The 18,101-nt window shown below is 49.6% G+C and overlaps 1 protein-coding gene across 8 annotated transcripts in view; it reads right to left on the bottom strand.

Annotated features, from left to right (window-relative positions):
* Positions 1-18,101, bottom strand: part of PLXNA4 (plexin A4) — a 458,580-nt gene that overhangs the window by 54,664 nt on the left and 385,815 nt on the right. For all 8 annotated transcript variants that reach the window (XM_078343727.1, XM_078343726.1, XM_078343725.1 and 5 more), the window contains 7 exons: positions 15,744-15,861; positions 8,347-8,483; positions 6,222-6,386; positions 3,088-3,181; positions 2,371-2,610; positions 1,592-1,738; positions 684-918 (listed from right to left, as the gene is read on the bottom strand). In XM_078343727.1, the coding sequence (XP_078199853.1) occupies positions 684-918; positions 1,592-1,738; positions 2,371-2,610; positions 3,088-3,181; positions 6,222-6,386; positions 8,347-8,483; positions 15,744-15,861 (1,136 nt within the window). The remainder of the gene's footprint in view (positions 1-683; positions 919-1,591; positions 1,739-2,370; positions 2,611-3,087; positions 3,182-6,221; positions 6,387-8,346; positions 8,484-15,743; positions 15,862-18,101) is intronic.

Here is an 18,101-nt window from a genome sequence, read left to right as displayed (position 1 = left end):
CTGTAGAGTGAGAGCCTTTACGGGTAGGATGCACAGCCTCCAACACTGCTCACAGCTGCCCGGCCTGCTTGCTTGTAAACAAAACACCTATAAACACACAGACACACACACACACGCACACACACACACAGCCTCCAGCAATGCCTGGCCTGCTTGCTTATAAATGAAATGCATACACACAAATATACACACATAAACACACACACACACACACAGCCTCCAGCACTGCCTACAGCTGCCTGGCCTGCTTGCTTGTATATGAAACATACACACATGTGCACAAAACACATACACACACACATGCACACAGTAACACACGGCCTCCAGCAGTGACTACTGCTGCCTGGCCTGCTTGCTTGTATATAAAACATATACACACACATACATAGATGAACACGTACACACACACACGTACACACACACACACACACACACACACACAGCCTCCAGCAGTGACTGCTGCTGCCTGAACTGCTTGCTTATATGTGAAACATATACACACACAATGTGCACACACACATACACACACACATACACGCATACACACAGACACACACCTCCAGCCTCCGGCACTGGCCACTGCTGCCCTGTCTGCTTGCTTGTATATGAAACATATACATAGATATACACAGATGTGCATGTGCACACACGCACATGGCCTCCAGCACAGGGCCTCTCAGTACCTTCCTTGCACTCCAGGGCCACGCGGGACTCCAGGTTGTCCATCTGCATCTGCAGCCGCTTCAGGGTGAGGTCACTTTCGCGGGACTTGCGTTTATAGGCGATGAGCACGGCCACGATGAAGATGATAAGGAGGCCACCAGCCACCGCGATGCTGACGATGGCAGGCAGGCTGAGCGGGCTGTCGGGAGCAATGTACACCATCCCCGGGGAGTACTCCATGCCACCAACACGGGCCTGGGGCAGACAGGGCAAGAGGGAGCTGGGTGTGAGGACACAGAAGCTTTGGCAGCAGTCCCGAGTTACCCATGAATTGGTGACCAGGGCAGGATGAGGGAAAGAAGACCCATCACTAGTGTTGAAATAGACAAGAGAGCATGAGGGGCTGGAAGCAGACAGGCACAGCTCAACAGAGCTCACCCCCACCTGGAAAAACCCCACCTCTTACTCAGGAGCGAGTTTCGTCATCTTCATAAGGAAACAGCATACAACTGGGACCTAAGCACAGTCTGCCACCAATGACTGGCTCCCCTAAGATTTATACCCATTGTAAGGGTGGACAGCTGAGGCACAGATCATGATATTCAGATATTATGGACTTCCCTGAGCCAGCAAGGGCCTTATTCTTGAAGGCTTTCTTGTTTGTGGCAGGTGATTTAGCAACTACTTAATGCTGTTTTGCATTTTCCTTATTGTTGCACCAGCCAGCATGGAAAGAGTGACAATTCAGAAGGGAGCAGCTCAAAAGTGGACATGAAGAAGGAACGTGGGGTGTGGGGTAGCTAAATGGAAGTTCCTGGTGGGCCAGAATCCCCTCCTGGAAATTCCTGGTGGCTGAGATGGAGCTGGGCTGCTCACATCCTCATCCCTTGTGGCCGGTCCAACCAGGATGGGGTTCTGCCAGGCTCACCATCACTTTGTGCCTGCCAATGAGGTTGGGGGACTCGCAGAGCAGCTGCACATCTGACACGGTCACGGTGCACGGCTTCTCCCCAACCAGCACGGTGTAGTTCAGCTTCACGTTGCCCCCAGCCACGGGCGGGATCAGGTTCTTGCCCTGGACAGATGGGAAAGCCCCAGTTCCCACCCCAGAGTGAGGACCACAGCTACCAGCTGACTTACATCCTCCCACCTGGAGATCCCATCTTGCCGGTGAGCTGGTGAAGAAGCCACATTTGGCAATAAGTCCGAAAAAAAAATCTGTGGTACGTATTCTACCATTGACTCTTCCAACAAGTGGGTCATCAATAATCAAAGCACTCCTTTTAGCTTATCCCAAATGCAGCCTCGGAACCCTTCTCAATGAAGAGTTGGAGTCAGTCACCATCAATTGATTCGAATTGTCATGAGTTTTAGTTAACTGTGACCCATGTTCCAAAGGAAGCCTGTACTGTGGTTAGCACAGGATTGCCTCAGAGGAAGCAGTGAGCCCCTGACCTTCCAGTACCTGGACTGTCAGAACAATAAAAGCCTGAGGGTCAAAGAGCCTCTCTGACTGGATCTGCCTGCCCTGGCTAGAACCAGACTGTTAAGAGAGTTTTCTTCACAGAACATGCATCACTCTCTGGGCTATACTGCAACCTCTGCAAGAGATGCCGGTTGAGAAAAGTGGCAGAAGCCAGTGACTTGAACACCCCCTTCCATGCGCCAGCCCCTCCCCCCACCCACCACCCACCACCCTCACTCCACCTTTAGGATGATGGGTGTGCCAGGCTTGAGCTCCAGGATTCCTGAGGGTCCAAAGGCCTCAAACACTGGGTTGGGATAGTAGGTGAAGTTGGTCTTGTTGAGGATGAGCAGGGACTGGACATTGTCCAGGATGAAGCCAAACTCCTCGGGTCTCTCAGTCAGGTCTGACTGGTGGTCAGGACCCAGAGCGAGGGCTGGCGCCTGGCAGGTCATCTCAGTAGCATTCAGAACCTCACAGATCTGCGGGAGGAGCCACAAGGCGGAGTCTATGCAGTATCTCCACATACCCACAACCCTGGTGTGTGTATTGGGCCTCCCTGGATGCCATCGGGACAGTATGGGGTTGACAAGAGGATTAGGGATGGGTTAGGACCAAACAAGTGGGCCCTCAAGGAATAGGATCTATAGCTTGCATTCAGCTCTGGTTTTGCCCGTAGTGGGTGTGGCAATGGCTAGGATCAGAAGAATGGAAGAATAAAGGTATAAACCCCAGGTATCCCAAAAGTAATTGCTCCTCCATGCCTGTATCCCAAGAAGTAAAGATACCCTTATGTCTGCTCCCCCATCCCACTATCCTAGTACTCAAGGGTGTCACAGGCTGTGGATCATCAGTTTATGGGCAGGGAGTCACCTGAGTACTTGGGAAGCCCCACACCCTTTGGGGAAGCAAAGTGTTGCATGGGCAGCCTCCATGAGCCCTGCCAGCTTTGCACTCACGTTGATGTGCTCCTTCCCTCCATGCTTGGCACGGATCTGGGGGTTCTGTATGAGGTCCAGGTGAGTCCCCCATACGGCTATGGGTGTGTTTCCACTGAGCAGGAAGAAAGAAGGAGGCGTATAAATCATAAGCTCAAGAAGAGCAATGACATTCCACAATGATGACTGCTGAGCTATATGACAATAAAGACAGTGATAACCAGCAGCAGGGTAATGTTCATGGGGACAAGGATGACAAGCTGACTGCATAGTAATGAGGACAGCCTCTCAGCAGCCAAGGGGAGGACAGTAATGATCAGAAGTCTGTGGCCATCCTTTGCTGAGGTCGTTCAGAGCATGGACTCCCCACGGAGACCTCCTTGGCTCTCCAAGACCTCCTCATCTGCACCAGCTGCTTCTCTGCAACCCCTTGGTGCCTCTTCCTCCATCCTTCCCCGGTCCTCGCCAATCTTGGGACTTTTTAAACATTAGCTTTGGCCTCATCAAAGCCTGGCTCCAGATTGTCCCCACCATACCCTCCAGGGGCTGAGCACAGTCTGTTTCCCCCAGGCAATCGTTCTACAAGTTTCCATCTTGGAGGCTTCAGGCAGGCTGAGATCTGGGAAAGGTAGAGGACCCAAGAATGCAAATGTGAATGCAAATGCGAAATGCTCTGGGAATCAGGTCTCCTGCATCCTGGGGTGGCACAGGACCGCTGACGAGGAGGGCTTAGGAGTTTCACCTTGTGTAGACTTTCAAAAGAAACCTGGATATCATTGCCCATCCTTAGGGCAGCTGAGAAGTGCGCATAAAGGGGTGGGCAGTACTGTAGGGGACTGTGTCCTCTAGGGGGGGCTACTCAAAGAAAAATGAGAAATAGCCTGATCCCCAATCAGAGGAGCATCTTCAAGAAGAATCCTGCTAACTAAAACAGACTTTAGCAAGTTAATTAGCTATAAGTTGATGAGTAAAGAATCCTTGACACACACACCCACGTTCATTTCCACCCATCCATGCATCTGCCTGTCTTTACACTGCCAGTTGCTTCCCCCTCTCCTTGCTCGCGCGTGCGCACACACACGTTCACACACACACAGAGGAAGATTCCTGTGAAACTCAGAGAGGCTCTTGCACACATGACAGTTGTGGAGATGACCTTCTGGGCTCTAGACATCTTCCCAGTCCTCTCCATCACCAATTCAACACACATTTATCAAATGCCCACCATCACTGTTCACAAGTAACCCAGGCTGCTTATAAGAGCAGAGCCTTACCCCTATCCTCAGACTTTGTTAACTTAAACAAAAGCCCTGGAGCTGGCTGGCAGACCCAGATCATGTCCATCTCCAACCTCTCTCCTAGTGGGAGCATAATGCAGGAACAGCACCTGAGTGCCAGGAAGGGTGACAACTCTATTTCTATGAGGATGGCACAGAGAAGAACTGAATGACACCAGGCTGTGAATTTTGCAGAGTTGCAAAGTTTGTTGACTAAGACACAAAGGGCTGCATCAACTTCCCGGGGCCAAATCCCGGCATGGCTTTCTACAGGCGATTTTCTCCTCTCTGTGCCTTCTGGTCTTCATCTGCTTTAAGTTCATGGCTAAAGCTTAGAAGGTTTGAGCCTTGTAGAGTAACTGCTGAGGAGGGCCAAATCTCATCTCAGCAGGCAAAGGCTGTCTTTCTTTCGGGTTGAAGGCAGGGGGTGGCAAACTCTTTCCGTAAAGGGCCAGATAGTAAATATTGTAGGCTTTACAGACCATATGGTCCCTGTCGCAGTTACTCAACTCTGCTGTTACAGTGAGAAAGCAGCTATAGACAATACATGTACGAATGAGCATGGCTGTGCGCCAATAAAACTTTATTTACAAAAGCAGGTGGCTAGCCAGATTCAGCCTACAAACTGGAGTTTGCTGATCCCTGGATTAAAAAAGATGGTTCCCTGGACTGGACACACCCCTGCTCCCTACTGCATCCTGGAGAGCCTGCTTCTGTATGTATTTCCTGCTCACTCCCCCAGACCCCAGGGAACTGAAGCAGACAGTGAGAGGCCTGGACCCAGCAGGGCGCAGGGGGAGGGGCTGAGCCAGGCACTGCACTGTACATGTACATCTCACTTTAGTCTCTCAACTGTCTCGGAGGGAGTGGACAGACAAGGACCTCTGGTCCCAGGGAGGTGAGATCACTGTTAAGTTCACTGGGCTGGTGAGCAGTAGAGCTGGGCTGAGACCCTTCCCATACTGCCCTGACACAGTGATTTCCCAGTGACCTCTGTGAGTCTTGTTGTGGGGTCCCCTCTGTAGCATCATCTCATTCCCATGTGCCATCCAGGGCCTGGAAAGGCAGACTCATGCCGTGTGCCTGCCGCTTCTCCCGTGATGGGAGACTTATCAGTCCAGGAACCCTAGAGATACTCGGATTTCAAAATCCATGGGTGAATCACTGAATAGGCAGAGGCCCGGAAAGAGTACCAATTTTCCCAAGGTAAATGAAGGTCCCCAAGTCCCTGTCCCAGGGCCTTTCTATTCCAACATCCAATGTCTGGTCCCCTCCCTCTGGGGCAGCTAGCTGTTCAGTGCATCTGGCTGGGCACTGGGAAAGAGCAGGGAACAAGACCTCAACTCTGCCCTCGAGGAGTTTACAGCAGAATGGAGGAGAAATGTAAGCAGGCAGCCAGGAGCAGAGAGGATGGATGTCCAGATGGGGCTTCCAAGCTCAGGACACAGCTTCCCCCAATGGCAGACCAAGGAGTAGTCAGGCCTGATCTAACTCCTTCTCCCACAACCCTCGGCCTGAAGGTGGGACCAGAATTAGCACCTGTGTTTATCAGAAATAAGAAAAGTAGGCCGGCAGCCCCAACGGTCACTGCAGCATGGGGACATGGCCTCTAGCACAGTGCCAGTCCTTGAACTGGAAAAGGTGGGCTCTTGCTGTTCAGGGCTTGGCCTCAGGTTGGGCTTGGCACAGAGGTGCTCTCAGTGGAAGGAGGGAACCATAGTAGTAGGAAGGTCTGATTTGGGGGTGTGTTTGGAACCAATCCCAGCGCATCAGTCACCCAAGCAGGACTGGGCCCCCTGAAGTCTCCTTGGCTTTTGAGAGTCAGGGAAGGGAAACAGAGGTGCAGAAGCATTAAGGTCCACTTGGGCCAGCTCCTACCTGATGATGCTCCATTCTGGCTCGATCCTCACGATGGTAGGGTCTTCCACGTACTGGAAAACCAGGTCCTGGTGGATCTTGGCCCTGTCCACCTGCACTGACACCTTCATCTCCAGTACCTCATCTGAGGACGTGGTGTTGCAGACAATGTAGGATGGAGATCGCCTGGAGGGTGGGAAGACAGAGCACTGGGCGCGTGGTGTTGAGGAGGACAGAGGTCCTGAGTCAGGGCCCTCCCACATCCCTCCCTGCATGTCAGGGTGCTCAGAGGCCATGGGTGGTGCTCTCAGAGAGAAAGCTGGAGAGCCAGTGTCAAAGACTCTCTCCTTGATCATACTTTAGACAGGTTCCTCTGAGCCCTCTTTTCAATCAGGCCTCGTCTAGCCTGTTTAGCCCCGTTTTTAGCATGAATCCGGCTACGTCTGTTTGGGGAGAATTCTCCTGCACCTGATATCTGATCATCCTGGCCTGCCTTCAGCAAGAATTATGTTAAGTTGGTTTAGCACAAACCAGCCTACTTTGATGTCTCCTCTTAGTGATTTTCCATTCACTGAGTCCCTTATTCTGCTTGTTGGCTATAAACCCCCTGCTGTCTTTGCTGTATTTGGAGTTGAGCCCCATCTGTTTCCCCTCTTGCAGTAGTCTTGACACCAATTGCAATCCTGAGTCCTGAGAAAAGTCTTCCCTACCATTGTAACAAGTATGAGAATAATTGTTTCCTTAACACTACCAATGCCAGGCCAGGCCGGTTCTGACTTGGGAATTGACATAGCCCTCAGCACAGCTCTCTCAGGGAGGAAACCTCTCTCTAGGGAACTTCAGGCCAGCTGAGGGAGCATCTCTAGCCGCATCATCTAGAGTCCTTCACTGGATGTACCTCCTGCCTTGCTCCTACCCCCTAGGCTCCAGTTCATGGCAGGTGTGCCTTCTAGGGCTGCGCAGTGCCACCAGGGGAGGCAAGGGCATCTGGTTGCAGGCTCAACCTCAGCCACTGGGGTTGTTGCGCCTACCATCTCTGAGCAGGTCTGGCTGGTTCTGCAGCTCCGGGAGTGGATCTGATCCTGGTGAACAGGCTTTAGTTGTAGATTCCAAATTGCATTCTGGGGTATCCTATGGTTCTACAGAGTGGGTGCTATCAGGGGGCACCAGGGGCCAACTGCTGGGCCATGCAGCATGATGGGGCCCATCCAGGGAAGGGAGGGCTGACAGGGCTCCAGACCGAGCTCAAAATCTCCCCCAAAGAGCATGTCCACTTTGTTAGGCAGGAGGAGTACTTCTAAGCCAAAGGTGATTGAAACCGCCTTTGCAAAAATTGACACTGAGGCAAGCCTGACGCAGAAACATATGACAGTGGAAGTCTGACCCTATCTTGCTTTTACCCTCCAAGCTACCCTTGTTCATTCCTGGGTGCAGGCCAAGCCAACTAGAGGAGGAATTTAGTTTATAGTTTAACTTTGTAACAAAGATGATAACAGGCTCTTCCTGAAACAAACCCCCTCCTTGCCTGGGGACCAGACAGCCCACCTTTGAAAAACTAATTAGCTACAAGATCAGAAATTATGACTCAGGAGGGATGTAAGCAGCCAGAGGCCACAAGATTCCAAATGTTCCCAATTGCTCCTATGGATAACATCACTATTGTAAAACCTAAGATTACTGTTTGAGATATTTTTCAGATCCTAAATTCTGACTGACAAGCTGGTACCACCCAGATCAGTGATGTAGCTCAACTAGTTCTTTCGTCCCACCCAGGAACTGAAGACAGCAAGAAGAACCTGGTTCAACTTCCTACGATTTCATCTCCAACCCAATCATTCCCTACTCGCTAATCCCCTGCTTGCCAAATTATCCTTCAAAAGCCCTAGTCTCCAAATTTTCAGGGAGACCGATTTGAGTCATACACCTCTGATCTCCCATTTAGCGGGCTCTGCACTTATTAAATTCTTTCTCTATTGCAATAACGCTGTCTCACTAAATTGGCTCCATCTGTGCAGCTGGCTAGAACCCGTCAGGTGGTTATACCCTCCCCACTCTCTGCAACAAAAACAAAGCTACCCTGAAGTGATTTACCTGTCTAACCTTTTCCCCTCTGGTGCTGCAGAAAGGGGACCTCTGGGTTGGTTACCTGTGGAAGAGACAGGGCTGCTTCCCAAACATCACCACCACGTTGCTTCCGGCATTCAGGTTGGTGCCTGTGATGGTCACTTGGGTCCCCCCGGACATGGGCCCCCGGCTGGGCTTCAGATCTGAGAGAGTCAGTGTCTGTGTAGAAAGGATGTGGCCTGAGACACAGCCGGGAAGGGGTGGAGGAGGCTTCTGGGCAGGTGTGAGGCAGCACCCCACTCCCCGCAAGCTGCTTTCTGGAATCTTTGGTAATAGTGGTCTCCCAGAGAACCAGGGCAGTTTTCTTAGGCTTGTGTGGATAGTCAATGTTCCAGACGCTGAGAGTCTGCATGCCTACCTTAGTCATAGTAATAATAATAGATGCCATGTACTTATTTTTAAGTGTCAGACTGTATGTCTTATACATATATGTGTATATATCCCTATATACACATAAATATATATGTTAATCACCAATCAATTCTATAAATAGGCATTATTATTTTACAGAAGAGATTCAGTGATGTTAAGTTGGTTTCCTAAGGTCAAACAGCTAAAAAGTGGCATAACTGAGATGTGACCCCAGAGCTCCAGTGCTCAACCCCTCTCTAACCTACAGCTCTGTTCTTGGGTAGTAAACTGTCTCTCCCACAGGTCTCTACAAAGAGCTGCCGGAAGCACCCAGTGGCAGAGCAATGGGATGTGACAGCCCCAGGGAAACTCCGAGAGAGAAGCAGAAAAGAATCAGTTGCTTTCAAGGGCTGCCCCCAGCCTTCTGCCAGAATGGGACCAGTGTGGAGTCCAGGTTGGGGGCAGGGCAGCAAAAAGCTCTTGACAGCTGGGGATTTGGAGTTGCAGTTTGTTCTTTCATTAGCATTTTAATGGAAAAACTTTCCTCAGTCCCAGGTGAGAAGCCTGTATCTGCATTTAAATGAAGATTTCTCTCTCCCTTCCCTAGCTACCTCCTCCTTAAAGAATTCAGCACCAAAAGTCGAACCCACTCTGTTCCTTGGAGCAGGCTAGCAACCTCCCCTTGGAGATGCTTTGATAGGGAAGCCCCAGAGCTTTCCTATCACCTGGCACATGTGCCTCCAGGTCCAGGAGCAGGGCACACAGGTGGGGACACACAGAGACCACAGCTCCTGACCTGCCTCACCAGGTCCCGGCGCCCTGTCTCTGGATGCCAGATCTAGCATCCCTGTAACATGGACCAAGCCAAGGAATAGCTTGTTATTTTGGCTCAACTGGAGACCAGGAAGAGGGTGGGGTGAGGCTGTGGAAAGAGCCCTCCCTTCTCAGCTCTGCCTGGATCTCGCTGTATGACCCTGGACAGGACATTTAACCTCTCTCATCAACAAAATCAGGGGGCTGAGCCAAAAAGTGGTGCTCTCCAAGGCCTCTGGCAGTCTTCTTGTTCTGTAACCTGCAGTACCTCTTCAAATGGTACCTGTGCCCCACCTTAAAGGAGTCCCACCAAACTTCCCAGAGAAAAGGATGGGGTGGGCGGGGTCTGCACACACAGGCTTCGGTGCAGGGATGGTCCTAGAGAGACAGAGTGGAACTCAGGGAAGTTAAAATAGATGGGGGTGGTTGCTCCCTGGCAGCCTGTGGGTGAAGGTTCTTAGAAGGGGTAGAGTGGGTAATCCCTGCAGATGTTACCAGGGCACTATCAAGGGTCTCACTGGTGGGGAGAGGATGCTATGGATACATGTTTTAGAGTTGTGAAAAGCTATTAATTATTCAAGCCATGCTTCATAAATATTTCACGGTGAGTTTCCACGGGAAATCAAATTCTGTATTACTTGCCACCTTTTCACTTGGCTCCATGAATGGAGGTAGAGGGAAGAGGGAAAGCGTTCCCTGTATGGAGGAACAGCTAGGAACAGCTAGTGACAGCCCAGGGTGCTAAGGTGGGGCCCCTTGGCCTTGGCATTTGGGTTTTTGGTGACTAAACCTACACATTGGATTCTGTCCTGATTGTGGGAGAGGGCAAATATTGCCCCTAGCCTTGGTACTAAAAAGGGTCTCCCCAGTATGCCCCAGGTCTTGGGGAAGGGGCTCTCTGGCTATCTCAGAACTCCAGGGGAACTAGGGGCTTCTGTGTAGGGCCCACAGCGTGTACCTGTAAGCTGCCTGGTGCAGAAGAAGGCCATGAGGGCTCGGAGACACTGGGAAGTGTGATAGAGGGGTGTTCTGTCCCTTCTCAAGGGAGACTCTGGGAAGCCTCATGGGGACCTCTGTCCCTCACTTTCACCTGGAATCCCTAGAAACTCTATGCAGGAGACAGGGGTGGGCCTCAATGATAAAACCCTTAAATGCAAGGGGCCAGAAAAAGAGACCGGGGTCTAGCACTATTCCTCCTCCCTAAAAGTCTTCCCAAGTGGACATGTGGCACCAGAGCCATTCCTCAAAGATACTCCTTAAGTAGAAAAGTGACACAATTTTTTTTTTTTTTTTGAGATGGAGTCTCGCTCTGTTGCCCAGGCTGGAGTGTAGTGGCAGGATCTCGGCTCACAGCAACCTCTGCCACCCCGGGTTCAAGTGATTCCCCTGCCTCAGCCTCCTGATCAGCTGGGACTACAGGTGCACACCACCATGCCCAGCTAATTTTGGTATTTTTAGTAGAGACAGGGTTTCACCATGTTGGCCAGGATGATCTTGATCTCTTGACCTTGTGATCCCCCTGCCTTGGCCTCCCAAAGTGCTGGGATTATAGGCGTGAGCCACCTTGCCCGGCCAACACACATCTTTGAGCTTCAGGGCCCCACCAGACCTCTGCATATCTGCCTTGTAGCAGCCTCTGTCAGCTGTCCTGACCTGGCTCTGCTTCAGCCTCTCCTCCCTGCCACCCACCCCCTTCCCTCTCCCTCCGATTCCCATCTTTTGATGCACTGCCTCGTCACACCTTATGCTGGGAACAGCCTCCCACCACTCTAGATCCACATGGAAAATTACATTCTATCTTGTATTATACAAATCCCATCTTCCCCTCCAGCTTTTGCTGGGAAAGCCTCCCTTAATACCCTAAATTCAATCACACACCTCTCCAGGGTGGGAGCAATCACACAGGCAAGACAGGACCCTTCCTGAGACTTTCCAGAGATGGGACTTTCCAACGTGTAGCACACAGGCTTATCATAGGAATAAAAGCAGGAGCTGAGTGCATCGGCGGCACATGGGAGCTACTCAGGAAATGTCCTTTCTCCTAGGTCGGGGGACCTCAGCTTAGTCTGCATCTCAGAATTACCTGGGAGCTGTAGCATTGGATTTAATTAGTCTTGGCAGGAGGTGGCAGGGAGAGGTCCAGAGCATTTTGCTTAATGCCCACCGACCCCCAACCCCAGGAGACTCTCCTATGCCCGGGGGTTTAGTGTCATCTGTACACTGTGGGGCTACCAAAGAAAGGAAGGTCCTGGGCTTTGTCTGATCTTTGATGGAGCCTCCGGGGGGATGCCTGGCTGGCAATGCAGGGCAGAGGCAGAAAGGCTTAAAGGAAGCATCCGTTTAATGAGGTGGAGATGATTCTAGCCCTGTCCATGTTGTCTTCCAGGGTCCCTGCCAAGGACCACAGGATGGAAAACTGCTCTGGGCAGGTGGCTGGCCAAAGCATGTGGCTCCCAAGACTGACTGGTTTGACAAGAGGGATGGGGCACAAAGAGGATCCACTGAGTGGTGCAATGCAGGAAGACGCCTGGAGTCCCGGTAAGTGAGGTGGGGCGCAGGGGCTGTGGGTATCCACAGCTCAGGCCTGTGCATTCACAGACAGAGGACTGGGTCCCGAGCACAGCTTTGAAGAATGAGGAAGATATGGCTCCTGCAACCAGGGGAAGGAGAGGGAGAAGGTAAGGGGGCAGACAATGCAAAGGCTGGAGAAATAGAATTGAATGGTGGGGGCAGACGGAGGAGCTCGGACAATGTCTTACAGGGAGGGGGAGCCTTGGCCCTTCTTGAGGTGGCAGCTGACATGATGGTAGATGGATTACACCAGGCTCAGAGGGAAAGGCAAGGGAAGGATTTAAGGAGGTCATTGTGATGGCTAAGAGAATGGGAAAAGGAAGACTCTGGGACATGGTGACGGACTGATGTCAGTAATGAAGGGACGCTGAGCCACAGCCCAGCAGGATTGCAGGCCCAGGGGATGGGCCACTGATGAGGACGGGCAAGAGAGGAGGACACACTGTTCATGGGAGCTGACAGCCTCACTGGGCCACATGGAAATGATGGCAGGATAGAGCCACAGGAGTGAGGGGCCTGACTGGGAATGCGGGGCAGAGTCAGCTAAAGTTCGAAAGAAGCAACAGCTTGATGAGGTGGAAGTGGCTCTAGCCCTGTCCACTTTGTCATCCAGGGTCACTGCCAAGGACCACCGGATGGAACTCTGCTCTGGGCAGTGGCTGACTAAGGAAGTCCAGTGCTTGCTTTGGCCATGCAGCAGTTTCCTCCCTCTTTACTTCAGCTGCCAGGAAATTTCAAAGCCAAATTTCATGCCCAATTTTAGCAAACACCTGGCAAATGTCATCTCTGCATCTCAGTCTGTCTCTGTCTCTCTCTCTCTTTCTCTATGCCTATATCATATACTATATATACACACACAAAAATATATATATATACACATATACATACATACACATGCTTTATATGCAAATGTATACACATTTCTCATCAGTTTTCTTAATGTCTCTTGGGGTCAACTTGGAAATTCCCTCATATGCTTTCAGGAGAAGGTGGTGGGTATAAATCCTAAGCAAATAAGGAAAACGACTCTTCCTGAGCCCCATTAAACGTGCATGTTACTCTCATTTTATGAGTCCCCATGTGCATTCAGTAACAGCCAACTGCATCCAGAGGGTGTCTGGCCCTCAGAGAGCAGAGGTGGAGCAGATGCAGCCCCAGGCCCATCTGACTGATCTGGCAGGCAGGGAGCAGCACGACACTCACATTTCTCTAAGGCTTGGCCCTGACCGTGTTCAAGTCTGCGTCAAGTACTTGAGCTCAGTTGCTTTCACCTCCCCTTCGAGTCTGTGGCACTGAGGGAGGTACTATGTTGGGTCTTACTCATCATCCTAACCTTCACAGCCATGGCCATCAAGTCATACAGTCCAACTCAATTAAACAAGCACTCATTAAAGAATCTAGGCCGGGCACGGTGGCTCAAGCCTGTAATCCCAGCACTTTGGGAGGCCGAGGCGGGTGGATCCCGAGGTCATGAGATCGAGACCATCCTGGTCAAAATGGTGAAACCCCGTCTCTACTAAAGATACAAAAAATTAGCTGGGCATGGTGGCGCGTGCCTATAATCCCAGCTACTCGGGAGGCTGAGGCAGGAGAATTGCCTGAACCCAGGAGGCGGAGGCTGCAGTGAGCCGAGATCGCGCCATCTCCAGCCTGGGTAACAAGAGTGAAACTCCGTCTCAAAATAATAATAATAATAATCTAGTGAGAGGCACTGTGCAAGGTGATCGATGGCTGCCAGTTGAAGAAGGGAGGGGGAGGAGGAGGAGGAAGGCAGATGGGATAAGGAGGGAGGGAACAAGGAAGGAAGGAAGCGAAGAAAGAAGGAAGGGATGGAGAAAGGAAGCAAGGAAGGAAGGGAGAGAGGAAGGAAGGAAGGAGAGAGGGAGGAAGGAAAGGGGGAAAAGGAGGAAAGAGGGAGAGAGGGAGGAAGGAGAGTGAAAGCCAAACTCCCTATGACATATTTCAGGGCATTTGATGGCCAGGCATAAAATCCATCACTTCAGGCTTCCAGCCTCCAAAAGCAGCTCAGAATTATGAGGAAATTATTACGTTACAGCTGTCATTAATCTGAGAAGTTTAGTTTTTAGGTCTTTTTTATTTTTATTTTTTTGAGACAGAGTCTTGCTCCGTCACCCCAGGCTGGAGTATGGTGGTATGATCTTGGCTCACTGCAACCTCCATCTCCTGGGTTCAAGTGATTCTCCTGCCTAGTCTCCCAAGTAGCAGGCACCTGCCACCATGCCTGGCTAATTTTTTTGTATTTTTAGTAGAGATGGGGTTTCACCATGTCACCAGGATGGTCTCTATCTCCTGACCTCGTGATACACCCACCTTGACCTCCCAAAGTGTTGGGATTACAAGTGTGGGCCACCGCGCCCACAGAAGTTTAGTTTTTAAAATGACAGGTGTGGTGTGGCAGGGAATGTGTTCATGTCTTCACTATCTCCAAAAGCCTCTGTCCCCTGGAACTACTCGACAGGCAGACTTTGAAGAGATGAGAGGATCCAGGCAGGAAGGAATTTAAGGACTGGGGAAAGATCCTCAGAGAGGCCACGGGATGGGGAAAGGGCTGGTGGGGTGAGGGGTGGGGGCAATGGTGTGGGTAGAGGGAAATGGATGGGGTATGTAGGTGAAAGGTGGGCAGGAGATAATGAGGCCATAAAATAGGGATAGTGGTGAGTGGGTGCTATGGTTTGAATGCATCTTCCAAAGTCATGTCTTGAAAGCTTAATCCCCAATTCAACAACACTGAGATGTTGGACTTTTAAGAGGTGATTAGGTCATAAGGGCTTGCCCTAACGAACAGATTGATGCTACTATCACAGGAACGTGTTTACTACCAACGAGTGGGTTTGTTATGAAAGGAACTTCCACTCTCTCCTGCTCTTGCTCTCCTGCACGCAGTCTCCTGACTTCGCTTTCTGCCACGAGGTGCCGCAGTAAAAAGGTACTTGCCAGATGCAGCCTGTAGACCTGGGACTTCCCAGCCTCCAGATCAAGGAGTCAAATGAATGACTCTTCTTTATCAAGTATACAGTCTCAGGCATTCTTCTGTAGCAGCAGAAAACATACTAAAACATTGGGGCAAGGGAGAAGTGTGAGGGCGATAGGATGGCATTACAGGCCACGAGTGTGCAGGGACAGTCCAGGGAATGGAAGCAATGGTGGCAATCATAGAAATAATAAAACAAGTGATACTAGCAGTCATAAACACATTGATATGATTTTCCAGAAGATCGTGGGGTTGATGCCATTATTATCCTCATTTTATCAGAGAAGAAACTGAGGGAAAACCAAAATGTTGAGCAACGGGCCCACGTTCACCCAGTTAGTAAGTGAAAGAGCCAGGGATCAAATTCCAGGAGTTGCCTTGTGAAGTTCAAGCTCCTGCCTACCTGCCATGTCACACTGCTGCACACCCACCTGGGGACTCTGGGCCCTAAGCTAAAGTACTTACCTGAAGCCACACAGCCAGGTACAGCTAAGTCTGGATTTGAATCCAGGTCTTCCAGACTTCACAGGCTGTGCTCTCATGCACTATAAGACAGGACTCTCATGAATTTAGGGAGGTTGCAGGGCAGGTCCTTTCCCTGGGGTTGCTGACAGAGCTCTCAAGGGTCCAGCAATCATGATAATGAGCTCTGTTGCCTGTACCCAGTGAGATCACTGCCCGCCAAGACTCACCATGAAGTAATAGAGCTGCGAGGACCGGGCCATGAATTCAGGCCGACACACAGCCACACAGATCTCCACGAAGCCTGCGTGCTGGCTGGGCTTGGCCTCCCCCATCTCACACACGATCCTGCAGGGAGGAGAGGAGAAACCCCACGGGTCACAGGACTCCCAGCCAGGACCCTGCACCCCACAGCACCTACCTGGATCCCTTTCTCCATAGTAGGGCCTCAGGGATGGCCAGGCAAGGGAGGAAAGATGAGATACCCCAATTCCTCCTAGCAGGGGCTCTTCCTTAATTGTCAAGCAATGGGGAAACTTGACCTATGGGGTCTCCTTTGAGGGAGCCTAGAAGAGGGTCCCTGTGTTCTGACCCTAGATGTTGAGCAACTAATTCATTATTATCTACTCAATTGTCAACTAGACTGGAGGGCATGTTCTAGCCAAAAACCTTACGAAATAGAGCTGGCTGAGTCCAGAGAGGCAAAGCGACTTACCCAAGGGCTACAGCAAGTCAAACACAGACGCTGGAGCAGATCTGAGGTTTTCTGGTCCCAACCTGGGAGCTTTCTGCTCCCAATGCTTGGGCTGCCTCCTCAGTGAAGTGCTTTTGTTTCCTAGCCAGCCTGAGATTCCAGGCTGGTGAGGGGATATTGAGTGTGTGTGTGTGTGTGTGTGTGTGTGTGTGTGTGCACGTGCGCGCATGCATGTGGATTTTTTCCTTTGTAAAAATTTTTATTGATTATAAAATTTGTTTATACTCTTTGAAAATAATCAGAGTCAAACAGTACAGAATGTGGCAGTAAAAAGTGAGTGCCCCATTCTTCTTAAAACTTAAAATTATACATATACCTAAAACTTTAGTGTGTGTGTATATATACATCCTTGCAGACATTATAAACATATGTATATGTATGTATATATGAATATGTATTCTTCATTTTACAAATGAAGAAACTGGGGCAAAGAAAAGTTAGCCAACTTGCCCTATATATATATATATTTGCATACATATAAACATATATTCATACACACATATGTATATTTATGTTTGTATTTCATATGCAGGCACACACAAACATACATGTGTTTTTACATATATATATACAATTACAATTATAAACACACACGTAAGGAAAGATATATGTGTTTTTTTTTTTAAATAAAAGCAAACGTAACATATCCACTGCTATAATCACTTCCGGTTTCACTGAGCACAACAGCCTGCACCTTCCTTCCTGTAGACATGCTTGAGTTTTTTTGTAAAGACCGTTTTCTTTTCAGCAGCTTCACAGTATTTCATCTAATGATTGCGCTATCATCTACGTAACCATCTTCCTATTGATGAACTTTCAATTGTCCTGATTTTTCTGCTACTCCAAATAATTCTGCAAAATGAACCAACTGAAACGTACGTCGCTAAGCACTGTACAGTAGGCTAGATTTGTAAGGAGGGAAGCTGTTGGGTCAGCTTGTGCACTGAATACTTGGCGGGTATAGCCAAATAATGTTCCGACAGGTTTGGACCATGCACTTCTATCGATGGTCTGCTCTTCTGATATGAACACCAGACAGGAACAATCCTTTTAAGGTTCTTCTAATAGGAAAAAATATTATTTTAATTTTAATTTTGCAAATTACTAGTGAGTTTGCATATATTTTCACACGGGTATGTTTTTAAAATCTTGCATAGCCTTTCCTTTGAGTTTTCTGTCGAGGCCCTCTTTCTTGCTGATAGACTGTCTGAATTAGGAGTATTAACTTCTGTCTGTTATAAATATTGCAATGATTTTCTCCTCGCTTACCATCTTTCAACTGTAGTTCCAGTGCCGGTTGCCACACTGAAGTTTAAAAGGATCTGTGTGGTTAAGTTGGTTGTTCTTTTACTTTACAGCTTCTATGTTTTATGTTTTTCTTAGAAACAACTTCTGAGTAAGGGTCCTGGACAAACAATACCTTTCCGTCCAGATCACATAATCCATGCATGTTTGGTGTTTAAAAAAAAAACATAGAAAGTACATAAAAGCACTTGTCATTCTTACACAACCCCCAGATGCACCATTCAGAAGGTAATTTTCCTTAAGACCATGGGGGAGATGCCTTTATTATCCTCATTTTATAAATAAAGAAACTGAGGCAAAAAAAGGTTGAGCAACTTGCTTACATTCACCCAGTTAATAATTGGCAGAGCCAGGTCTTCCGTCCCAGGAGTCTCCTGTGAAGTCTAAGCTCTTGCCTCGGTAATATGCCACACTGCCCTACACCCACGAAATATCCATTGTCAACATGTTGATGTTTCTGAGGCTGGTCTTGCTTTTCTTTTACAAAATTGAATTGAAACTCTATCTTATGCTGGTAACCTGTGTTCCG

The sequence above is a fragment of the Callithrix jacchus genome, chromosome 11 (assembly GCF_049354715.1).
Source record: "Callithrix jacchus isolate 240 chromosome 11, calJac240_pri, whole genome shotgun sequence".
Classification (NCBI taxonomy): Eukaryota; Metazoa; Chordata; class Mammalia; order Primates; family Cebidae; genus Callithrix; species Callithrix jacchus.
Note: the sequence above shows the minus strand (reverse complement) of the source record. Positions and strands in the feature narration are given on the sequence as shown.